We start from the raw sequence: 26,576 nt of genomic DNA, 5'->3' as shown, positions 1-26,576 counted from the left end.
ACTAGACAACACTTTCTATATTTCATCAAAGATGAAAAGTGGCCATTTTATGGGCTGGACAGTAAAAGTAATGAGTCAGCCCAAATTTTTTTTTTTTAATGGCCTAAAAGCCATGAGTTCCAGTTATAACTCTTGATTTTCACTTGTGTAACTGCAAAAAATAAGGATTTCCAAGCACAGTCAGAACTCAAAAACTTACACATAGCTGATTGCTGCTCTCAGGCCAACTGCACTTAGGCAGTGAAATCATTCTCAACCTGGCACAGCCCAACAGGATAATTCATTTTAATGGGTAGAACCAGATGAAGTCAAGTCAGATCAAAATTATTGTCATATATACAAGGGCAGTGAGGTACAGATACAATGGAAAATCTCGCTTGCAACTGCATCACATGCACAGAGATTCATAGAGCTTTGCAGCACGAAAGCATGTCTTCTTGTCCACCTGTTCCATCATTGGCTTGTCCAAGCCAAACCAATTTGGCATTCTGGGCTTGTCCCATTTGCCTGCTTTTGGTCATATCCCTCCAATCCTATACATATATAATCAGTACAATTATTTTTTGAAAGTAGTACTTGTATTTACTCCAGAGATGCTGCATGGCCCACTTTGTGTCTTTTTTTGTAAACTAGCATCTGCAGTTCCTTGTTTCTCACACCTCTTCTTATTCATTAGTGCCATTTATACAAAGTCTTCTCAAATAGGTAAATATGGTTGGGATATGCATATGAAGTGGAAAGAAGCATGATTAGATTCCCACATCAACAGCCACATTGTGAAGAACAAGGAACTGCAGATACTAGTTTATAAAAAAAAGACACTGAAGTAACTCAGCTGGTCAAGCAACATCTCTGGAGAAGATGGATGGGTGACATTTTGGATCAGGATCTTTCTTCATCCACTTTATGTAACTATGTTGTGTGTTACATGCAGTAACTATGTTAACATTCAGACATGCAGTCTGAAGAAGGGTCTCGACCCGAAACGTCACCCATTCCTTCTCTCCTGAGATGCTGCCTGACCTACTGAGTTACTCCAGCATTTTGTGAAATAAATACCTTTGATTTGTACCAGCATCTGCAGTGATTTTCTTACATTAACATGCAGTGTAATGAATAGTGTGTCTGGTGTTTACAGCTTGAGCTACTTCAATGCCGAAAGAACAAATGTATTGTGATAACAGCCCTAGAATGCCCTGTGATCTCTGTGCATTTAAAGATTAGTTAAATTAGTTCTAGTATGGTGGGCATTAATCCATTGGTATGCTGTGCCATGCTGAAATTGAAATGTCAATCAGATAGCTTGTCTTCCAAATATTGCAGCAATCTTCTCTCTCCTGCTCCCATGTGTGTATCTAACATGACATAACATTAACATTTCTATCATCTCCATTCAAACTGCTCCTGTCTAGAGATAACCTTCAGCTTCAGAAAAAAAGCTTAGTTGTCACGGTTCCCACATGCTCACCACCTTCGCAACCTTTTGAGATTATTTTCTGCTCTGTACCAGTTCTTCGGCTACTGAACCTGATTCTCATTTAGTGATAACCGACAACTACTCAAGAGCTGATATTGCCAAATTCTCTGCATACAATAGGATGGAAGCCAAGAAATAGCATTTTAATGAACTGTGCATTATCTGCAGAGAACGTGCAGACTCAGAGTTCAAAGAATAGTTGTTCCTTAATTGTGACACTATGAAGTATTTATTGATTAACAATGTTATAAATATTTTATAAATGGACAAAATCATATTACATAATCCACAAACAAGACATTAATTAAGAAAACTAATCAAGAACAAATACCTAATAGAAAGAAACTGGCTGTGGGGAAAAAAACACATTGGAATCCTCCATCATCTCTTTCTGCTTCCAACACCATTAATAAGGATTGATAAAGTAGCATAACATGTTGATTAACACATGCCAAGTGCCAAGTCAGCAGAGATAATTCAATTTTCAACTCATCACCATCTGTGAGTGTATATTACAAAACTGACAAACAAGGACTAAGAAAATCTAACTGCAAAATAACAAGTGGAGGAATAATTTCTGGGGCATATCGGTTTGATCCATGTGATATTTGAAGGTAATTAATATATCTGCATTATTAAATGCCTATATTAGTGAATATTTTCTTTTGAGCCCGAATTCTTGAATAAATAGGCCTTCACTCATTAGACCTTAAAAGGGAATGATACTGACATAGTTTAATTTAGATCATATTTTAATATATTCTACTGGAGGAAATAATCACATATTACTGTCAGAGAAATAATTCATAAGTAAATTCATATTTAAATTGCAGATCTCCATTTTAATTAAACAATGGAATTTCTGAACTGAATCACCCACAGCAGGATGGCAAAAGGAGCCTCCTGTTAAGACGGGCAATAAAAAATATTGGACACAGCAATTTTTCCAAGATTATTCCTAGAGTTTTTGATATTTTTAGATCTTGACAGATTTATTGCAGCTCATTATTTGAATAGAGTGTGTTGTTCTTTCATTAATGAAGCAGTTCCAGAAGTCTGTTTATTTATTTTACTAAAATCAAAGTAATATCGAACAGGAAAGTCAAAATCTCATAATCTCTTACCAAGCTCCAATTTTATTAGCTTTCACTCTGAGGTAAAATTATAGTCACTGATGTTAGCAAGCTTAAAACAATCAAATTGTGAAACTGGAGTAACTCACAGCTTGTTACCTAGGTCTTAGCAAAATAGCATTGTCTTGTACGTATGTCCATTGCAATGGCACAAGACAATGTTCATTAAAAACAAAGAGCAAACATGCCACTACAGCAAGCAGTCAGAAAGACTTAGTCTCCATTGATAGTTATACAATTATCTATGTCATGGTTCCAGCAGGAATCGCTGGTCGGTGTCGACTCGGTGGGGGAAAGAGCCTGTTTCAGTGCTGTATCCCTAACCTAACTTAAACTAAGCTAAACTAAATATATTTTTTCATTATTTTCATTCTAGCCTGAACTATTCAGTCTTTTTCTCTCTCCAAATTTGAAACCAAGTCGTCCTGAACATCACAACTGTTCAGCCTAAATAGTTGGGAAATCTAAAAATATCTCATGAATAGTTTGGCTGCACTAAAGTGGATTGAAGTAGTGGGTTCTAACATCAGTTGGCCTTGTGCCTTCATTCCAATTTATTATCAAGCTAAAATTTAGCCTTCATTCACTATGTTTTTTTTTGTCTACTACCAATTTACTCGAGCAAGAACTGAGAGATGTAATATAATTCAATAAACATATCATTCAAAAATTCTTATTTTAAATGAATTACTTTTGGATGGTTGTGCTTTTTCCAAGCCTTTGCCACTGAACCAAGCAGCTGAGAAATATATTTATGTTCTTGAATGTTTTCTGGAATCAGGCACACTGTCTTTCTTTGAACTTTATCTTTTACTTTTGGCCCCATGTTCCTTCTCAAACAGCACGGAAACAGGCCCTTCAGCCTAACTCGTCCATACCAACCCAAGATGCCCCATCTAAACCAGCCTCAGTTTAGCCCATATCCCTCTAAACCTTTCCCACCCGTGTATTTGTCCATGTTTTTTTTTAATACTGTTATAGTACCTGCCTCAACTACCTCATGTGGCAGTTCCAGCCATATACCTACCACCCTCTGAGTGAAAATGTTGCCCCTCAGGTTCCCATTAATTCTTGCCCTCTCACCTTAAACATGCGTCCTCTGGTTTTTGATTCCCCTACCTTAGGTAAAAGACTATGCATTCACACTATCAATTCCCTTCAACAAAATTGTGTGAGTGTATATCACTTAATGATGAATGGCTTATTACATATTACCTGTATCATAAAATCTAGCTCTTATTTAAAGGACAGTTTCTAATGTTTTCCGGTGAATTCATTTTGTAAGCTCCATGAAATACAAACAACTGATTGCTACAGCCCTTTAATCATGTTGATATGTTCCCTGCATTATATTAAACACACAGCCTAAATCCCTCAGAATGAATTGGGCTACATTGAGTCTTGCAAGGGCCAATCCAGGTAATGGAGGAATGCAATGCAGGACAATAATACTGCAGTTCTGTCCCTCAGGTGTGCTGTGTGTGCAAGATACATCTTCGGGATGCACTGGAACGCATGCTCAGTGATGTGACCTGGGGTCATGGGGTGTTTCGGGTCTCACAACATCAGACACCCTCGCCCAGGCGACCCAGCCGGGGCTGATCAAGCCCCGACTTGCGTCCCAGCAGCAACTGCCCATGGATCAGCCCTCTTAATCCAAAGCCATCTAGTGGCTTTCTCTGCGGCTTCGCTTGCGGATTGAATGGCCCTCTTCTTTGCCAGCCCCGTAATGCCCAACTGGTTGAGGACTTTGCAGAGTTAGCGTCCTGCAAAGCCTCTGCAGCCCACCTCTATGGGTTCATAGCGTGTCTTCCAGCCTCTGTGCAGGCACATCTCCATCAGCTCCTGGTACTTTGCGCGTTTCCTTTCGTTTGCTTCTTCCATACGCTCTTCCCAGGGCACTGTCAGCTCCAGAATAATCAGCTGTTTTGTCACCTCAGAGGTGATGATCATGTCTGGCCAGAGTGATGTTGCTGTGATGTGCTGCGGAAATTTCAGCTGTTTGCCCAGATCGACGTGCAGCTGCCAGTCAGTGGCCGTGTTGAGGAGGCCCGCCCTTGCTTTTTGTTGTGGTCGAGGCTTCTCTCCAGCTTTGACAAAAGTGATTGTTTTCTTCAGGGCATGGTGGTGTTTGCTGCTACTGATGGCAGTGGCTATGCTCTCAGCAACCATCTTAAGCACCTGGTCATGGCACCATCGATAGCGACCTTCACCAAGGGACTTTGGGCAGCTGCTGAGGAGATGTTCTAATGACCCCCTTCCAGTGTAAAGTGGGCAGGAAGGTGTCACGCTCTTGCCCCAGACATGGAGGTTTGCTGGGCTTGGTAGGGCATCGTAGACAGCTTGGACAAGGAACCGGACGCGCTGGAAGTCTGCCTGGATGATGCTTGACCAGGTAATCCTGCGCTGCGGTATGCTCTCCCACCTTGTCCACGCTCCCTGCTGCCTGAACCCCACCGTCCTGCTCACACACTCTTTCTCCACACCTGCTCGGACCTCTTCCTGGATGAGATGGTGTCTCTCCTTGCCCTGGGCCTTGCCAACATGGGTCTTAGGGAAGTATCCCAAGCCCGCTCTGCCAGTTGCTATGACTCCCACCAATGCCTTTTGTCTTAGGCATGACTCTGCCACCTCCACTGCTTTCTCCGCCCTCCATTTCCTCCCTGTTCTCACCTCGATGCCAGCCGATGACACCTTTTGGTCCCTGGAGTCCCTGTACTGTAGGGCTTCTCTTGTTCGCGCCACCATAAACTCTTCAGTGAGACCACTGAAAGGGAGCTGCAAGATGTTACTGGTCCTGTACAGTGCTGCACTGTTGAGGCTGCGGGGAAGGCCAAGGCACTTGCAAAGAAAGCCACTGATCTTCCTTTCGAGGGACTCAACTGTGGTCAATGGAACAGCGTAAACCAGGAGAGGCCACAGGACACGGGGCAGGATGGAATGCTGATAGATCCAGGCCTTGAATCTGCCAGGTAGGCCTGACTTGTCGACTTTGGTGAGCCAGGCTTCAAGGTCTTCGATGGACTTTTGAATGGCGGCAGAGTCTCTCAGAGTTGCATCAAAAAGCTTCCCCAAACTCTTGACAGGTTTCTCAGTGATGGAGGGAAAGGCAGTTCCGGATAATAAGAAGTGGAATTTGTCAGTCACCTTCCCCTTCTTCAGCACCATGGACCTTGACTTGGTTGGCTTGAAACTCATCCTTGCCCAAGTGATAAGCTTCTCAAGACCCTGTAGGATCCACCTACTCCCTGGGACCGATGTTGTGATGATGGTAAGGTCGTCCATAAAAGCTCTTATTGGGGGCTGTCGTACTCATTATGTGTGTGCGCAGGTGTGCTCATTATGAGGATAGCATTCCTATTAAGAATACAAGATCATGAGATATTCCCTTAACATTCAAGCCTTGGATGGATCCAGAATTCTGCTATGTGATAAAAAAAATAGGACCAATTAAGCAGTGGTCTAGCAGGGATTTCTACTCCACAAGATATTTTTTGAAGTAGGTCAGCAGATGAGATTAATAGCACTGAGAAAATAGAGAAATTTACATAGGTATATCAATATTTACTGCAGTTTGATATGTTCAATGTCAGTATAATGTACCAGGATCCGAATGGTTCCATCACAATAATCAAACACAGAAGTTACTCATATTTTGGTTTCAAAGGAATAATCTTAGTAAACAACTGAACCAATGTGAAATAGTTACAAGCCCAAGCAATGCTAATCAGCAGGCAAGACACGCACATATTGAATTAAATTAATTAATTATACAATAACAGACTTTGTGAATAACAGTTTAGCTGAACTATAAATAGGCTTGTCAGGATGTGGTTGTTAAATCCTTAAACATTGATTGCACATGGATTGACAAAAATAAGTTGCTTCATTGCTATTCAAAAGAATTATAAGTATAAAAATCATAAATTGGCTGCATTTATGGGGTTTTTTCTGTAACAATGTAATCTGCTGAATCATTTGGTTCAATAACATTCAACAGACATGGCATAGAATACAAGTTCATAAACGCTGGTTATAAAAGTTTAACTAAAAATTCAGGATAATTAAAAACAAAAATGGACCAGATTCTCAACATTGACCAACATTAGCAAATATGGATTAATTCATTTCTATATATGCCATTGAACAGCTGTCTGCCACATGTTGTCCTGATCCTCAAGGTTGAAGTCAGAGGTCATAGAGAGATCATAGATCTATGATCATAGACCATAGATCTATGACCTTGAATTCCTGTACAATATTTTGGATCTTGCAAAACGTAAATAGTTTTGCTGCAGCATGTAGAACAAGCTCCATCCACAAAGCAGATTTGAAACATCTTTGACAGTTGTCAAGACCATTTGCCTGGAGGGGAACCAATATCCTTGCAGGAAAGTTCACCAGAGCTACTCGGTAGGGTTTAAACTAGAGAGACAGGAAGGTAGGAACTAGAGTAGTTGGTCAGAATTGGGCGGAAAATTGGCAGATGGAGTTTAAATTGACCATATTCGAGCTGTTACATTTTGGGAGTTTGAAGGTAAGGAGAAAATATATAATTAATGACAAGACCCTTAACAGGTTTGATATGCAGTGGGATTGTGATAGTAATCGTAAGATTGCTTTGAATAGGAATACGGCTGGTCCTTGTGGGAAGGTGCTCAATTGGGGTAAAGCAGATTACAACATCCTTAGGCAGGAGCTTGGGAGGGTACATTGGGAGCAGCTGTCATTGGGTATGCCCACATCTGACATGTGGCATTCATTCAAAGCTCAGGACGGGCATGTTTCAACAAAAAGGGTGGCAAAGTAAGGGAACCTCGGATCACCAAAGAGGCTGTAAATTTGATCAAAAAGAGAAAAAAAAACACATGCAACGTTGAAGATAAAATCAAAGGAAAATAAAGGAAGGAGAAAAGATCTCCTCCGTTTAGAAGTGCCAAAAGGGTCCACAAAATGGAGTTGGTGAGTCAGATTAAAGAAAGTCTCACGACTTTTTATACCTACATTAAAATCAAGAGCGTAACCAGGGAGAAGATAGGACCACTCGAGGATAAAGGAGGGAATTTGTGTTTGGAGTCAGGGGATGCGTGTGATGTACTAATCAAGCATTTTGCATCTATTTTCACCAAGGAAAAGGGCATGGAGGACAGTGAGATCAGTGTGGAGAACAATAAAATGCCAGGGAAATGTGAGATTAAGGTGGTGGTGGGAGGTCTTGAAGAGCATTTAGACAGATAAATTCCCAGCGCCTTTTACCAATAGAAGGTATTACAGATGTGATCCATCATTAATGTTTTATAGAATCGTCATAAAATAATACAGATAGACTTACATATTCTCCCGATAGGCAGAATGCACAGCTGCTGCATTGCTGTAACGCCATAGTACTATTGCAGAAGATAATACATCCAATAAAGCATCAAACTAGAAGAGACAGACACGTTCTTCAGAAGATCGTTAACACACAAATATGAATCTATGTGTTATTTATGTATTGGGCGGGGGAATACATAATTTACTAAATACATTCTAGTCCAAATCCATTATCATGGATAACGTGTTAAATCTTTATTCTAGATGGTTGTTTATCATTTTACAGCAGGTTTCCTAAGAATGATTGGGAGTTAATCTGATGCAATTACATAAACTGAAATTCAATATATAAATGTATCTATTTTTTTTATGAGTTATTTTTATGATGAAAATGTTTCCGCTGCAAATTTAAAATACCAGCAAAAAGTTATTTCCTGAAATCAAAATCATAATTCATTTTGTTTTGCTTTTATATATCGAAGTACTACATTGAAAATGGACAATGAAATACGATTTCCTGTACATTGTTATTTCTGATAAAATCCTCTTAAAATTGGAGGCACAGATGACTGCAGATATTGAATGAGGAGTAAAATATAGAGAACTGCTTGAGGATCTCTGCTGGTGGGAGAGCATCTGTGGAGGGGAATGGACAGTCGACGTTTCGGGTCAAGGACTCTTTATCTAGACTGAAATGGTAGAGGGGAAGTAGTCAGTATAAAGCGGAGGAGGAGAGGGTTAGGGAAAGAGGTAGTAAGTGATAGGTGGATACAGGTCAGGAGAGGTTGAATGGCAGATAGATTATTTACTTCATGAGAAGTGGAGTACAATATATTACAACACAAGTGTATCAAATCCAGGCAACCAAAGACAAATCAATGTCACTTCTGTGTTGATGTACAGAGTATTACTTACAGCAAACCCAAAGGACGATGCACTGTGTCTCATGACGGAAACGGCTGAAAGAGAAAAGAGTATAGATTAGTAGATTGTAGCCTACTTAGATGGAAAATTAAATTTAAATTAAATTTTCTGTAAATGTTCAAGTGAAACATGCTGGATTATTTACTATGACCAAGTGCTCTTTCTTTTCCACAAATCTGATAAACTGATGAATTACTACAATAATCTGAAAGTGAATCTAGACCAGACGACTTCTACTGTTTCAAACATGTTTTAATGATCCAGGTGTTTACATTACCATTCTGGAAATTATAATATAATTCATTAAATTTAATATTTGAACATTGTGATTAAGATAATGACTGAATGACCAAAGGCAAATAAAACAGTGAAAGCTTTGATAATCAGGTGAATCTAACCAAAGATTTGATGTTTTAAGTTCAAGATATTTCAAAGACATTGTAGAAATGTTCTTGAATAATGAACTTGATCAAATTTGGTTAAAAAAAATCATGTGGATATCTATTGGCTATGACCCTCAACAGAAGACGCCATTAATTTTTCATAAATAGTAAATTCCATCAATCCAGAACTTTATTCAGACATTATTCATCATGCTTAGCAGCTTAGCATAAAAGATCAGTTGTGTATTCAATACAGAATCGATGCAGGAGCAATAGAGAGGGTGCAGATGAGAATCATTAGGATGTTGCCGAAAATGGAGAGTTGCAATTGTAATTGTAAGGAGAGATTAGATAGGCTGGATTTACTCTCCTGGGAGCAAAGGAGGCTGAAGGATGATCTTTACGGAGCTGTGTAAAATTATGAGGGTCATAGATAGGATAGACCTTCAGGTTTTTTCCCCCCATGGCAACCAAGTCTAGAACTAGAGGGTTTGTGTTTAAGATAAGGGATACATTTAAAGGAGATCAGAGGGGTGTGTTTTTCCACCAGTGAGTGGTGGTTGTCTAGAACAAGATACCTGAGGAGGGGGAAGAGACAGATACTAATACAATGTTTAGAGGACATTTGGACAGGTACATAGATAGGATAGGCATTGAGGTACAGGCCTAATGCAGGTAAATGGGATTAGAAAGGATGAGGTGGACAGTGTGGTCCCATTTATGTGCTGTATGATCTAATGAATCTATCATTCATGAAGCCAGCAGCTGCAACAAATTGCTTCTGGTGATATCAACTTTTAAATCTTTGCAAAATCCAGCACTGGCAGATAAAAGGCAACTGCTTTCACCACAGGCAGTTAAATCCTTGCATGTGAATAAAATGAAACAATGAAACCCACTGTTCGTGGTTTTGCTTATTTCAAGTAATTCTTCGAAACTGAGCATAAAATAATAGGGAAAAACAGATGAAAAATATGTAGACTAATTGCAAAACTATAGAATGTAGACGCAAGGAGCTGCAGATGTTGATTTGCAAAAAAAGACAAAGTGCTGGAGTAACTCAGCGGTTCAGGTAGCATTTCTGGAGGACCTGGATGGGTGATGATTCAACCCAGAACTCGTCTTCAGACTGATTGCAGTGCGAGGGAGAAAGCTGGAAGAGAGGTGGGGAGGAACAAAGCTAGGCAAGTGATATTAGATACAGGTGAGGAGGGTTCAATTGGCAGATGGGTTGACAAATGTCAGAGAGGAAAACAAGAAAAAATGGTAAGATAAGGAGAGAAGCAGCACAAAATGATAAGCCAGAGGAAGGGATATAGATGGAAGTGAATGGAGGAAGGGGGAAAAGGAGCTTGATAGTGGAAGAAATGGATGCACATCGAGATGGGGCATGTGGAAGAAAAGGCTGTTGTTGGTAAGTCACCGAAAATTGGAGAATTCAATGGTCATACAGTTAGGTTGAAAGTTGCCGGAATATGAGGTGCTGTTCCTCCAGTTTGCATGTGGCCTCACTCTGGCAATGGAAAATGCACAGGACAGAAAAGTCAGTACGAGAATTGGAAGAGGTTAAAATGGTTAATAACCGGGAGATCTTGCAGGCCCAGACGGACTGCGCACAAATATTTGGTGAAATGATCGCCTAGTCTATACTTGATCTCGCCGGGAGGGATGAGGACTACAAAGGGAATATCTGTGATAGACTTTCCCTGTGATGAGTGCCTTTTCTGCCCTCCAAGAGAGCATGATGAATGCTGAATTAGCATATCTGATCTGCCTGGCAGAATGTGGAGAGAGGGAAATGAATGAAGGCAAAAGAGAAACAGTCTGGAACCATAAGAAACAGATTCCAACACTTGCTGGAAATTTGAATGAAAGAGAATGATGGAAGGGTGGGTTCACAAGTTAAAATATCAAAGACTAGCGGACATAGCTTAAAGCTGAGAGGAGCAAAGTTTAAAAGAGATGTGCAAGACATTTTATTTTGCACCGTGGTTCGTGAGTGCTGAGTGCCGGGGCAGTGGTGGAGGTAGACTTTTGGATATGGATATGCACGGAATGGAGGGATATGGCTTATGTGCAAGCAGATAATTGTTCAGCACAGACATTGTGCACTGAAGGCCCTATTCCTATTCTGCACTGTTCTATGTATAAGAAGAAACCTCAGATTCTGGTTTACAATGAAGATAGACACAAAATGCTGGAGTAACTCAGCAGATCAGGCAGCATCCTGGAGAAAAGGAATAGGCAACGTTTCGGGTTGAGACCCATCATCACATTCTGTACTGTACTGTTCTCTGTTTTATGTGCTCAGTAAATCAGGCTGTATTCATAGAGAAGGCAAAACTGAGTTAATGTTACAGTGAAGATAGACACAAAAAGCTGGAGTAACTCAGCGGGACAGGCAGCATCTCTGGAGAGAAGGAATTGGTGACATTTCGGGTCGAGATCCTTCTTCAGACCCTTTTCCGGTCTCGATCCAAAACATCACCAATTCCTTCTCTCCAGAGATGCTGCCTGTCCTGCTGAGTTACTCCAGTTTTTTGTGTCTATCTCCGGTTTAAACCAGCATCTGCAGTTCCTTCCTACACATTAATGTTATAGTGGGTGACCTTGGATCAGAATTGACTATGTTTGCTTGCAATGGTTATTGATCCTTTTGTTCACTCCAAACCTTTTTCTGTCTGCAACTGAAATATATTTCTCACTTTTCCAATTGGGGCAAGACCAACTTTGATGGTATTAGACAAGAACTTGCTAAAGTTGATTGGAGTAGGTTATTTGCAGGCAAAGTGATGTCTGGAAAACTAGATATTTTTATAAGTGTAACAGTGAGAGTTCAAGGATAAGGACAGGGTGGGACCACAAGTTAAAGTTTGAACTGCAGCAAGGTCAGCTTTCATGATTTAGACAGGAACTTTCTAAAACTGATTGTAGTAGGGAGGTTGTGGTTGTATTTGAAGAGTGGGATGCCTTTGAAAATGTTAGATTAGATATATCCAAGGGCATAATTGGAAGTTAGAGAAGAAATTACAAAAGTCCTGGCTGAGATATGTCATTGTTAAACGTGCATGAGATGCCAACTGACAGGAGGAGTGGCTAATGGGCCTCTATTTAAGAACTCTGGCAAGGAAAAGCCTGGGACCTATAGACTGGTGAGCCTAACATCTAGGTTATTGGGGAGGATTCTGAGGGATAAAATTTGCACTTGGATAGAATGGTGCTGATTGGGGAAAGTCAGCTTGGTTTTGTACTTGAGACATTATGTCTAATGAATTTGATTGCAAAGTAACCAAGAAGGGTGATGAGGGCAAGACCATAGACATTGTTTATATGGATTTACCAAAGCCTTTGATAAGGTTCTGCATGGTCTGTAGGGTTAGATCGCTTGGGACCCAGGGAGAGATAGCTTACTGGATTCAGAATTGGCTTCACTGGAAGGAAGCAGAGGTGGAAATGGACTTGTTTAAGGGGTTGGACAGGCTAGATGCAGGAAAATTGTTCCCGATGTTGGGGAAGTCCAGAACAAGGGGTCACAGTTTAAGGATAAGGGGGAAGTCTTTTAGGACCGAGATGAGAAAGTTTTTTTCACACAGAGAGTGGTGAATCTGTGGAATTTTCTGCCACAGAAGGTAGTTGAGGCCAGTTCATTGGCTATATTTAAGAGGGAGTTAGATGTGGCCCTTGTGGCTAAAGGGATCAGGGGGTATGGAGAGAAGGCAGGTATGGGATACTGAGTTGGATGATCAGCCATGATCATATTGAATGGTGGTGTAGACTCGAAGGGCCGAATGGTCTACTCCTGCACCTATTTTCTATGTTTCTATGTTTGAATTGTCGGTGAAATGTTTTTCAGACTAGAGGCCTGCGACCAGTGGTGGGCCCAATGCTATTTGTGATTTATATCAATGATTTGGGTGAGAATATACAGGCATGATTAGTAAGTTTGCATATGATACTAAGTGATGATTACAGACAATGAAGATGGCTATCAAGAATTATTGCAGGATCTTGATCAGCTGGGCAAATGAGCTGAAGAATGACTAATGGGGTTTAATTCAGGTATAGGTTTGTATTCACTGTTTAGAAGGATGAGAGGGAATCTTATAGAAACATATAAAATTATAAAAGGACTGGACAAGCTAGATGCAGGAAAAATGTTCCCAATGTTGGGCGAGTCCAGAACCAGGGGACACAGTCTGAGAATAAAGAGAAAGCCATTTAAAACTGAGGTGAGAAAAAAAACTTTTTCACCCAGAGAGTTGTGAATTTGTGGAATTCTCTGCCACAGAGGGCAGTGGAAGCCAAATCACTGGATGGATTTAAGAGAGAGTTAGATAGAGCTCTAGGGGCTAGTGGAATCGAGGGATATGGGGAGAAGGCAGGTACGGGTTATTGATTTGGGATGATCAGCCATGATCACAATGAATGGCAGTGCTGGCTCAAAGGGCCAAATGGCCTCCTCCTGCACCTATTTTCTATGTTTCTATGTATGTGCGAGGTGTCAAAGCAGGGCCGGGCCTTCACAGTGAATGGTAGGGTCGTGGAAAGTGTTGTAGATCAGATGGGTCTAGGAGTAGCGTCACAGGTAGAGTGGTAAAGAAGGCTATTGGTATTATTGGCCTTCATCGGTCAAGGTTCTAATTGTAGAAGTAGGGACTATGTTTCAGTTGTACAAGATGTTGGTGAGACCATATTTGAAGTATTGTGTTCATTTTTGGTCAATCTGCTATAGGAAGGATATTATTAAGCTGCAAAGAAAATTTACGGTTGCCAGGACTCAAGGGACTGAGCTATAGGACAAGGCCGGACATGCAAGGTCTGAGGGGTGATTTTATAGAGCTGTATAAAATTACAAAGGGAATGGATAGGGTTAATGCAGTCATTTTACTCAGGACAGGGGTATCAAGATCCAAAGGACATAGATTTAAGATGATAGGGGAAAGATTTAATACCAAATGGGGCATCTTCGTTGGCATGGACTGGACAAGTTAGGCCAAAGGGGTGTTTCCATGCTGTATGACTCCATGATTCTTTGATGAAAGGTTTTCAACCTGAAAAGTTGATTTTGTATTTCCTTTCACAAATGCTGCCTAACATTCTGAGTACCTCCAGCATTTTCAATTCTCATTTCAGATTTCTGGCGTCTGCAGGGTGATTTTTTGCTTTCAAGCTTTTGTTAATTAAACTATGCTTCTCTTAATGTTGATTGATGCTCTCTCTCAGAACCTTTCCAATTATTTTCTCCAAGTAATTTATATCCATGTTATATCCATTCTTGGATGCAAAGTATTATTTCTTCAGTACATATATTTGTAGTGAATCAAGCCTCAAATTGAGGTCAGTTGTGAGGCATGCATTTAACTTGAATCTCCATGGAACAGCTTCTGTCAAGTACGTGGGTGGCAAATGCTTTGTGGGCAGAATGTTCTGTTTAAATATTTAAAGCTAACTCAGCCGCAATGACATACATATCTGAATCTGCTAAGTTCCTGTCCACTATATGACAGAAATAGCAATATGGATCTTTCAGCTTCTAATCAGGATGGAATAGACACGCCAGAGAGTATAAAACATAAAATAAAACTCCATACAGAATAAAAATCTGCATGATTGATTAGTCATCTGGGATAAAAGATAATTAATGTGAGAAATTACATACTGCATGAAGCATACTGTTATGCAGTTTAAGATTTTCCACCGACTGCACTGGACCAAAGATAAGCTAGCCCAATACACCCAATATAGACTCCATGTGTGACCACTGCAGGCAGAACCAAGCCACTTTAATTCATATGTTTTGGGATTGTTCTAAATTATCTAATTTTTGGCAATAAATATTCAATATGCTCTCCCAAACTACTAATGAATCCTTAGAACCATCAGCTCCCCTTGCTTTATTCGGTGTAGTAACACAAAATCTTGCATTAAATAATAATAAACTAAATCTTTTGTCTTGTGGCCAGACGAGAAGTCTTGATCAGATGGAAAGATTGTAACCCTCCAACATCTGCACAGTGGATTAGGGATATGTTGTATTTTATTAAATTGGAGAAGACTAGGTATACTGTTAGGGAATCAGCTGACAAGTTTACATTGATACGGCAACCTTTTCTTAGTTGTATTGATGCTTTAGGCTCTGATAATTTTATGGTTGAGTAGAGTCTTTGATATGTGTGTATGTAATTAAGAGTGGAATTGACGTATTAGAATGGTCCCTGATATGTCTTAACATTCTGATTTTCTGCTTCCCTCTTCTCTGTTTTTATGCGTGTTAGTCCCCTAGATAATATGGTGTACTGCTTTAAACCTCTAACAATTTATCTTTTTTTTTAAATTATTATTTATTTATTTTTTGGTTACATTTTTTTTTTTAACTTTGTCCTTTTTTTTTTAAATGCTTATGTTTACGTTTACTTAATTGCTTATTTTCCTTACAGATCTTAAGTTGTATACCCTCTGAATGGTATTGTGGGTGGGGGGTGGTGGGTGGGGGGATATCTATCAGCACTAATGTGTTCATGCATTGAATTGTCAAAGCTGTATTAATAAAAAATCAGAAATGAACTTTGTTAAAAAAAACTGTAAAACATTCTTGTGCTAAAATGGCTTTGTAAATCTGTTGATGCTTGCATATATCAAGTTCACTTTCCTATCCAATAAAGAATATTTGCAATTCAGTAAATGTAAATAAGTTAAGAAAGGAAAGATTTAAAAGGGACCTCAGGGGCAAGTGTTTCAGATGGGGGATGGTGCATATGTGGAATGAGCTGCCCGAGGAAATGGCAAACATTGGGAAAATTACTACATTTAAAAGACATGTGAACAGGTACATGGACAGGAGAGGTATTTAGGGATATCAGAGGTGTCAGGTGCAGGTGTGTGGAATTAGCTCGGTGTAGCATCTTGGTTGGCATGGACGAACTGAGCCAAAAGATTGTGAGCAATTTTGGGCACCATATCTGAAGAAGGATGTGCTGGCTCTGGAGAGGGTCCAGAGGAGGCTTACAAAAATGATCCCAGGAATGAGTAGGTTAACCTATGATGAGCATTTGTCGGCACAAGGTGCACTCGCTGGAGTTTAGAATGAGGGGGGACCTCATTGAAACATACAGAATAGTGAAAGGCTTGGATAAAGTGGATGTGGGGAGGATGTTTCCACTAGAGGGAGACTCTAGGACTAGATGTCATAACCTCAGAATTAAAGGGTGTTCTTTTAGGAAGGAGATGAGGAGAAATTTATTTAGTCTGAGGGTGGTGAATCTGTGGAATTCTTTGCCACAGAAGGCTGTGGAGGCCGTCAGTGGATATTGTTTGGGCAAAGATAGATACATTCTTGATTAGTACAGGTGTCAAAGGTTATGGGGAGAAGGCAGGAGAATGGGATTAGGAGGGAGAGATAGATCGGCCATGATTGAATGGCAGAGTAGACTTGATGGGCCGAATGGCCTACTACTCCTGTCACTTATGACCTTTTGACCTATTCTGTGCTGCTTAACTCGAGGACATTAATATTACAAACCAAAAGAAACAGATACTTTTTCTGATGGCTTACAAAATTGTATTACTTCTGAAAATATATTAGAACTTATAAGTGTGCTGAAGTGAATAATATATAAAAGTCAAAAGCAACAAGAGAGTGCCTGCCTTTAAAGTACAAAATCATTTATCTTAGTGGAGCATCAAGAAACCTCCAGTAAAAAAGAAATTGGTGGGTATCAGTAGAGAAAACTCCCCATGGCTGCACTCATATCTAACACAAATGAAGATGATTGTTGTTGTTGGAGGTTAACCATTTCAGACCTAGGACACCACACCCAACCATTAACTTTCATGCCACAACTGTACCAGTTAATAGCCATCGACAATAGGAAAATGTATAACTATCTCTTCAACAGCATTACCTTTGATGATCAAAGGTAATACCATCAATTTGGCAAAGTGTCATGAAATAAATAAAATACTATATTTTCTCCAAGTCTTCAGCTATAACTATTTTAAAGATTATTCAATTTGATAATCTCAAAAGAATTTTAAAAATGACTTTGAGCTGCTTTATTATCCTTTCTCTCAGAAATGCAAACACTATGATATTTAAATTACCTTATGCTGTTGGGAACAGTGAACAAAAGATTACTACAGTTCAGTTAGTGCATTCGTAAGCAGTATATCCTGAATATATTCTGCTGGCAATGCAAAACTCTCCAACTTATCCTTGCCTATATCTCACTTTACAAAATAAAGCATCATTAGATCAAACCCAACAACTTTTCACTGTAATAAAGTAGATTGAAACATAGACTGCTGGAAGGTTGTTCAACTGGTGGAAACAAAGTTGGGCCTAGTATTTTGTTATTAAGTCATTTCATAGGGTGGAGCAAAGTAAAAGATAAACAAGTTCAGTTAAGCAATAAGCTGTAATTACTGTATGCTAGAGGAACATTCTGACTCCTTTGGGGTGTACCGCAAGGGGACTTGTTTTCATCAAAAGTCCCTGCCATTTCTTCAGTGACCTCTGTTGATTTAATTCTCATCTATTTCAACCCAGTGAAATCTCTTTAATGCATTCATGTCAGATGAACTAATGAGTTTTCCTCTTTTGAATCCTTAAATATAATATTGGTTAGCAGAAAATTGTCTATCATCTGAATTAACTTCAGCTTTGCAGATCCACCATTGAATTGCTTCTAATCCCAATAGCACACTGTTTCAATTTGGTGCAATTACATGTCTTTGACTGTGGCGAACAAAGATAGAGTGCCAAGGATAAGGCAATTCTCCAGCTGACAGCAACACAAAATTATGAAGAATTGAGTGATTGGAACCACAGCACAAGAACATCAACTGCTGCAAAATAGTACCCAGAACAGAGTAAATTAATTTGTGCAGAAAAATTGATGCGCAAAATAATTCTCGAAGTAGATTTAAAATCAATCACAGATGGTCTGTATATAAAAGTACAAGAAACTATTGTTTTTTCTTTATATGTTCACAGGATGCAAACATAAGGTCAAGATAAAATGTCCATCCCAAACTGCCCTCTGAAATGAGTGACTTGCTAGGCCATTGTCTACATTTGGAATCATTTACAGATGAGAACACAATTTTTCATTCCCTAAAGGACATCAGTGATGTAGATGAATTTTACAATATGGTAATTTCCTGATCTCCACTACTAATACTAGATTTATTTTTTAATAATTTAATTGGTCTTTGTGGATTTATGGTCAATGGTCTTTATTGGTGTATGGAACGAACTGCCAGATGGGGTAGTTGAGGCAGGAACTATCACAAAGTTTAAGAAACAATTAGACAGGTACATGGATATGACAGGTTTAGAAGGATATGGGCCAAACACAGGCAGCTGGGACTAGTGTAGATGGTATATGTTGATCAATATGGGCATGTTGGGCCCAAGGACCTGTTCTGGTTCTGGTTGATTCCATGCTACATGACTCTATGACTCTTTAATTGATGGGACTTTGGATCTTTATTCAAGAGCTTTGACCTACTAGTTCATCTACCATCATAACTCTACTATAATATCATATTGCCCCAAGAATATCTAGATGACTACGTTCATGTAAATCATGCAATTAAACTGGTGGTATTGTAGAGACAAAGACCTAAAAAAATTGTATTGTAGGAAATTGTGTTAAAATGGTGCTGTCTGAGGAAACCACATGTATTTGTTCTACAGACCTTTCACATGGGATTTTCATCTCTGCTACTTGTACAAAAACTCGAGCACTTAAGAAGCGCTAGTTCCAATTTTGTACATTGATGCACATTAACGATAAGCTCGAGATAGCAGCTAAGGCTAACCCACGGTAGTTGACCCCAATAATGCCTCTTAAAAGAAGAGAGGTTTATTGACACCGCTTATTTCTGGAAGTCACTGTGTTGCATGCGGGAGATTGCGAGCAAACGTGGCAGCACATTTTTGGGATCAGGCATCTCAATGTGCCAACATTGTCCTCACGACTCTACGAACTACAAAGAGAGGTTCTGCATACTCAGGAGTCCATGCACCACTTTCAGATGGAGACTGGGCAAAGTTGGCAGAAGTCAATGCTACCACCAGGAATGGCAAGGAAGCAAGAGTATGCAAATACCTTCAGATTTTCCTCCAACGCCTACTCCATCCTGATTTGGAAATGTATCATCAGTCTTTATTTGTTATTGGGTCCATCCCTATCTGACAGCAATGTGGAAGCACCTTCAGTAAGAGACTGTAGCCATTCTCAAAGGTATTCCACTACCATCTTCCGAAGGCCAAATACAATTCAACAACTTCAAGTTCTTGGGTGTGCATATCTCTGAAGTTCTGTCCTGGGTCCAGCACATAGTTCTTTATTGTCAGGTGTACTGAGGTATAGTGAAAAGCTTCTTTGTTGCATGCTATCCAGTCAGTGAAAAGACGATAGACAATTACTATTAAGTCACCCACAGTGTACAGATTCGGGATGAATGGAATAACGTTTAGTGCAACATTAATACACCCTTAATGAAAACCCATCAATGCCTCTATTTCCTTAGATTAAGGAGGTACAGATTGTCAACAAATACTCTCTTGAACCTCTACAGATGTATGGTAGAGGGAGTATTGACTGGTTGCAATACGAGTTGCTTTGGCATTTGAAATGCCCAGCAACAAAGGAGATTACAAAAATTGGTGAACACTGCCCGGTCCATCACAGGTACTGACCTCCCCACCATCCAACGGATCTATAGGAAGTGCTGCCTCAAAAAGGCAGCCAGCATCATCAAAGACCCACACCACCCTGGTAACGCTCTCATTTTACTTCTACCATTGGAAAGAAGATTGATTCCTGGGATGGCAGGACTTTCATATGAAGAAAGACTGGATAGACTCGGCTTGTACTCGCTGGAATTTAGAAGATTGAGGGGGGATCTTATAGAAACTTACAAAATTCTTAAGGGGTTGGACAGGCTAGATGCAGGAAGATTGTTCCCGATGTTGGGGAAGTCCAGAACAAGGGGTCACAGTTTAAGGATAAGGGGGAAGTCTTTTAGGACCGAGATGAGAAAGGTTTTTTTCACACAGAGAGTGGTGAATCTGTGGAATTCTCTGCCACAGAAGGTAGTTGAGGCCAGTTCATTGGCTATATTTAAAAGGGAGTTAGATGTGGCCCTTGTGGCTAAAGGGATCAGGGGGTATGGAGAGAAGGCAGGTACGGGATACTGAGTTGGATGATCAGCCATGATCATATTGAATGGCGGTGCAGGCTCAAAGGGCCGAATGACCTACTCCTGCACCTATTTTCTATGTTTCTATGTTTCTAAGATATGGAAGTCTGAAAACTGTGACCTCCAGCATCAAGAATAGCTTCTTCCCGACTTGGATGAAGGAATTAAAAGTACCATTAGCAAATTTGCAGATGATACAAAGCTGGGTGGTAGTGTGAGCTGTGAGGAAGATGCTATGAGGTTGCAGGGTAACTTGGACAGGTTGTGTGAGTGGGCGGATGCATGGCAGATGCAGTTTAATGTGGATAAGTGTGAGGTTATCCACTTTGGTGGTAAGAATAGGAAGGCAAATTATTATCTGAATGGTGTCAAGTTAGGAAAAGGGGACGTACAACGAGGTCTGGGTGTCCTAGTGCATCAGTCACTGAAAGGAAGCATGCAGGTACAGCAGGCAGTGAAGAAAGCCAATGGAATGTTGGCCTTCATAACAAGAGGAGTTGAGTATAGGAGCAAAGAGGTCCTTCTGCAGTTGTACAGGGCCCTAGTGAGACCGCACCTGGAGTACTGTGTGCAGTTTTGGTCTCCAAATTTGAGGAAGGATATTCTTGCTGTTAAGGGGGTGCAGCATATGTTTACTAGGTTAATTCCCAGAATGGCGGGACTGTCGTATGTTGAAAGACTGGAGCGACTAGGCTTGTATACTCTGGAATTTAGAAGGATGAGAGGGGATCTTATCGAAACATATAAGATTATTAAGGGGTTGGACACGTTAGAGGCAAGAAACATGTTCCCAATGTTGGGGGAGTCCAGAACCAGGGGCCACAGTTTAAGAATAAGGGGTAGGCCATTTAGAACGGAGATGAGGAAAAACCTTTTCAGTCAGAGAGTTGTAAATCTGTGGAATTCTCTGCGTCAGAAGGCAGTGAAGGCCAATTCTCTGAATGCATTCAAGAGAGAGCTGGATAGAGCTCTTAAGGAAAGCGGAGTCAGGGGGTATGGGGAGAAGGCAGGAACGGGATACTGATTGAGAATGATCAGCCATGATCACATTGAATGGTGGTGCTGGCTCGAAGGGCCAAATGGTCTACTTGTCTACCATCAGGTTCTTGGAGACCACACATTAACCTCAACCATGTCTTTGGTTGCACTAAGGATTTAAGACTTTTTTTGCACCAGTATTGTGGTTATTAATTAATTGAGGTTTTCTTTATTACATGTATTATCTATGTGTATTGCGTTAATAGGCCTGTTATGCTTCTACAAGTAAGAATTTCATTGTTCCATTTCGGTAATATTCCGTAGTGCTGCTGCAAGTAAGAATTTCATTATGCTGTCTGGGACATATGACAATAAAACACTCTTAACTCTTGAAAAAACTTGTCAAGTACCTGAGGAAGATAAATAATCTCACACGTGATTAAGTTTAAGCATATCAAGGAAGCATGTCTGCCAACAATGCATTAGTAAATTATGGTTACAAGCGGTTAGTTGAGTGAACTCTCACCTTTGAATCAGAAGGTTCTGTATTCAAACCCCAATCAACTCTAAATAATATCTAAAATGGTCTTCCTCTGGGTTCTGATAGTCTGCTGCAGTGTTAGATTTAACACCTTTGCACCAACATTTAGAAATTATATTGAACATTGGACCCCCTTAGTTCAAATAAAGAGCAGTATTGTTAATAAATTCATGTGGATTTTATGTCAATTTAAATTTCCCATCCATAAAGACTAACAACAGAAGTTTATTCAGCATCATCAAAAACTGCAATAGCTAAAAGTGACCATCTGGATGGCAACACGCAAGCTAAAGAATTTTGCCTTCACTTTTCCTTCCTTAACTTTCATTGACCTTTGGAATCTTATACAATATTAATGATAATGGAGTCATAAAAGGAATTTTCCTTTCAAGTTGATGAAATATTAATTTCCTTGATATTTCAACATCAACTGAGAGCTGCAAGAATGAGGTATATAAAATATGCAAGAATCTTTTTTTTTTTAAGTCAAAATAAAATGTTTTCAATCAGCAACCAAGTTTGTGAAGATTTTCACATAAAGCAATTTTGTTAAGCAAGCAAAGAAACATGCTAGTCTCTATGGCTACAGCAGGAAAATTATTGATCAGCAGATTTATTACAATAAATGTGCATAAAATGGGATTTTGTTACAGCACAAACTTGAATCGATAGATGTCATTTCCAACATAGTATCCAACTAATATCTATGAACTTTGAAATCTATTTTATAAAAGTGGCCACTGCACAACAAAGTGCAAAATTACCCCCACGGAAACTAAAGCATTCTTGGTGCCTTTATTGCACATCATATAGTTGCCACTGCTAGAGTGAGACCTTTACTAATATGCTGATATATCTGGCTTTCCCAACCAGAAGATGAACATTTTACAAACACGGTAATTGTTCTGGATAAACAGAACTCAGTTCTTCAAATTAAGAAATGTTTCTCATTTCAAAAAAGTAATATAGGAAATCTTATGAGACACAATAAATATAATGCCCGATTAACTATTTCAAGAAGGAATGGTTTAGCACACTGTAATTTCTATATGAATCAACTTTCCCCTGAACTCTTTGCTACCTTGTTAAATTCTACAAATGAAGAACTCCAGGAAATCCATCTAACTTTATATTCCATCTTATTTACTGCTAAATGGCTACATCATTGGCATGATGTTTCCCCGTTGTCCCACAATATTCTACCAAGCATTAAATTATTTATATCTGTATTTATCTGTAAGAAGCTCTTAAAGTGGTCCAAGCTCAAAAACAGCCCCTCCCCCCCTCTACCATCCACCTACATACATACCTTACAGCTTTTTTTGTCAGCCTTTTTAAGGTCATATCTGGACTTCTTATATGAATCTGCATCGTCAGACTTGAATGCCTGAGATCTGGTCCTCAAAAGATTGCGAACCTACTGGTTCATCCAAGGCTAATGGTTGGGGAACACTGAGAAGGTTTTCATGGGAACACCGAGAAGGTTTTCATGGGAGCGAAAAGCATCTCTGATGGTGGAATAGCAATGGTCAAGAGTGTTTGATTAACTAGTGCTGCAGGATACATGCCGGTAGTAGTTTGCTCTTCAAACTGGCCTCGTTGAAAGCCCCAGCTATGATTGAAAAGTCGTCAGAGTACACTGTCCTGTGTTTATTGACCACAGTATGCAGCTCCTACAGTGCCGGATGACTGTCTGCCTGGCATGGGATGTAGACCGCAGTCATGATGTTGCAGGTGAATTCCCATGGGAGGTAAAAGGGATGGCAGTTCACTGCCAGGTGTCCAGGTGCATGAGTTGCACAGACTGCTACACCTGACCATCATGAAGAGGTTATCATGAGGCAGATGCCACTGCCTCTCCCCCTCCCCAGTGCCTCCATTTGCTCCATGCAAATGGAAAAATTGTTGGCTGGAGAACCGTCTGGGGAGGTGGAAGTGAACCCTGTCTCTGTGAAACAGGGCACACAGGATACATTCATCTGTCTTTGATGGAGCAGTCTTGCTCTTAAATCCTTAACTTTATTCTCTAGGGACTATACGACTGATTCTACAGTTTAATTTTGCATTCTATGCCTAGAGCAAAAAGAAAAAGTAGTGTGTTGTTTGTAAAGAGCCTAGCCAGGAAAAGCTTTGCCAGATTTTTGTCTGAAACAACCTCTCGGGAATGTAGCTGACTTGATTCCAATTCAGTTCAGTGGAATCTGAGATGGTCGATGAAGCCAATGTAAAATCCGTTGGCAGTTCACAAAGCAGGAGTGAAAATCTCTTTTGCATGGGTTAATAGGTGAGTTTCAAAATCCCATTGATACTTGGGAAGATGCAATAGTAGGTCATTCTGCCCTTCGGGCCAGCACCACCATTCACTGTGATCATGGCTGATCATCCACAATCAGTACCCCATTCCTGCCCTCTCCCCATATCCCATGACTCTGCTATTTTCAAGAGCTCTATCCAACCCTCTCTTGAAAGCATCCAGAGAATTGGCCTCCACTGCTTTCTAAGGCAGAGAATTCCACAGATTCACAATTCTGGGTGAAAAAGGTTTTCCTCATCTCCGTTCTAAATGGCCAACCCCTTATTCTTAAACATGTTTCCTGCTTCTAGCATGTCCAATCCCTTAATAATCTTATATGTTTCAATAAGATCCCCTCTCATCCTTCTAAATTCCAGCGTATACAATCCCACTCGCTCCATTCTTTCAACATATGACAGTCCTGCCATCCCAGGAATTAACCTCGTGAACCCTACGCTGCACTGCCTCAATTGCAAGAATGTCCTTCCTCAAATTTGGAGACCAAAACTGCACACAATATTCCAGGTGTGGTCTCACCAGGGACCTGTACAACTGCAGAGGGACCTCTTTGCTCCTATACTCAACTCCTATTGTTATGAAGGTCAACATGCCATTAGCTTTCTTGACTGCCATATTCATCGTATTTCTTTTCTTTGCTTCGAACTGCAGAAACCTACAATAATTAAGATTTACAATATAGGATTGCATTTCTTATTTGGGAGCATAGGAATGGACTATTTACATGGTGGAGTTACTGGTCACACAGGAAGGTGCTGGACCATACAGAGAACAGCAAGTGAGTCATAACCTAAGTAGAAAAAGACACAAAGTGCTGGAGTAACTCCGAGGGTCAGGTAGCATTTCTGGAGAACATGGAAAGGCGACATTTCAGGTCAGGATCCTTCTTCAGACTGATTGTAGAGAGGGGAAGAAAGCTGGAAGAGTGAGGGGCAGGACAAAACATGGCAGGTAATAGGGGAACACAGACAAGAGGGGGTTTTGTTAGGCAGAAAATGTGAGACAAAAGAATTGAAGAGTAGTGAATTGTGACGTCTGAGGAAGGAATGTAGGTGGAGAGGGAGGGTGGATGGAGAAATAGGTGCAAGTCCAGGTGGGGCAGGAGGGTTGTTAGAGGTTACCTAAAATTGGAAGTAATATATGCACAGAGCAATGAAATAAAAAACAAAATTTAAACTGGTTTTGTGAATTATTCAAACTAAGTAACACTTCTGAGGTATTAAGTGAAGCAGTTTCAAGGAACAGGCAAGCACCTCAATGCCATCTGCTACATATGAAATATTCATATTCATAACAGAGAGAACTGAACCATCCTCATAGAGCCTAATTGTATATGTTATTATCTTAATTTATCCTATTGAACATTAATTCATACAGGAATATGAATTAGATTTGAAATGTTAGGATCCAATTTAATCTTGAGCATTCTTTCGTAAGATCATTTGAATGTATTTCTTTGTTTAATAACTGAGCTCTGCTTAAGTTTCAGTTTTAAAAAATCACATGAGAGTACACAACTCATTTTAAATAATAGTATTTCATTATGTATGTATCTCACCGTAATTGTGCATTTGACAATAAATCAAATTTGATTTAACTAGTCCTGTTCACACTCTACCAGAGTGTTTCATTCCCTCAAGTGGCCCTGAATTTTGCAACACCTCAATTTTAACATTTGCACCAAAGCCTCACCTTCCCTTGCAATCTCCTGCAGCTCCACAACACTTGAAATGTCTGCCAACTCTTGATCATGCCCACAGTGCCAGCATCGCCTTTAGTTGCTAAGACTACAAGATCTCTGATCTCTTTATTTATTTTTTAAAATTTATTGTACCGAATAGTGAAAGGCTTGGATTGAATGGATGTAGAGAGGATATTTCCACTAGTGGGAGAGTCTAGGACTAGAGGTCATAGCCTCAGAATTAAAGGGCGTTCCTTTAGGAAGGAGATGAGGAGGAATTTCTTTAGTCAGAGGGTGGTGAAACTGTGGAATCCTTTGCCACAAAAGGATGTGGAGGCCAAATCCATGGATATTTTTACGGATGAAATAGGTAGATTCTTGATTAGGACGGGTGTTAGGGGTTATAGGGAGAAGGCAGGAAAATGGGGTTAGGAGGGAGAGCTAGATTAGCCACGATTGAATGGCAGAGTGGACTGCTCCTATCACTTATGACCTTATGATTTTGTGGGCTCAGTGTTCAGCTCCTCCCTGACTTCCATGACCAGGTATTGACTCCACCAATGGAGCACCAACATAATGAGGTGAAAGATCAGATGCAAAATGCATCCACCCAATTATCTTCAATGG

General features: G+C 40.0%; 1 protein-coding gene across 8 annotated transcripts in view; it reads right to left on the bottom strand.

The window, feature by feature from the left end:
- Positions 1–26,576, bottom strand: part of tmem163a (transmembrane protein 163a) — a 181,479-nt gene that overhangs the window by 15,440 nt on the left and 139,463 nt on the right. For all 8 annotated transcript variants that reach the window (XM_078403422.1, XM_078403427.1, XM_078403423.1 and 5 more), the window contains 2 exons: positions 8,839–8,882; positions 7,943–8,034 (listed from right to left, as the gene is read on the bottom strand). In XM_078403422.1, coding sequence (XP_078259548.1) covers positions 7,943–8,034; positions 8,839–8,882 — 136 coding nt within the window. The remainder of the gene's footprint in view (positions 1–7,942; positions 8,035–8,838; positions 8,883–26,576) is intronic.

This window comes from Rhinoraja longicauda, chromosome 8 (assembly GCF_053455715.1).
Source record: "Rhinoraja longicauda isolate Sanriku21f chromosome 8, sRhiLon1.1, whole genome shotgun sequence".
In the NCBI taxonomy this organism is placed as follows: Eukaryota; Metazoa; Chordata; class Chondrichthyes; order Rajiformes; family Arhynchobatidae; genus Rhinoraja; species Rhinoraja longicauda.
Note: the sequence above shows the minus strand (reverse complement) of the source record. Positions and strands in the feature narration are given on the sequence as shown.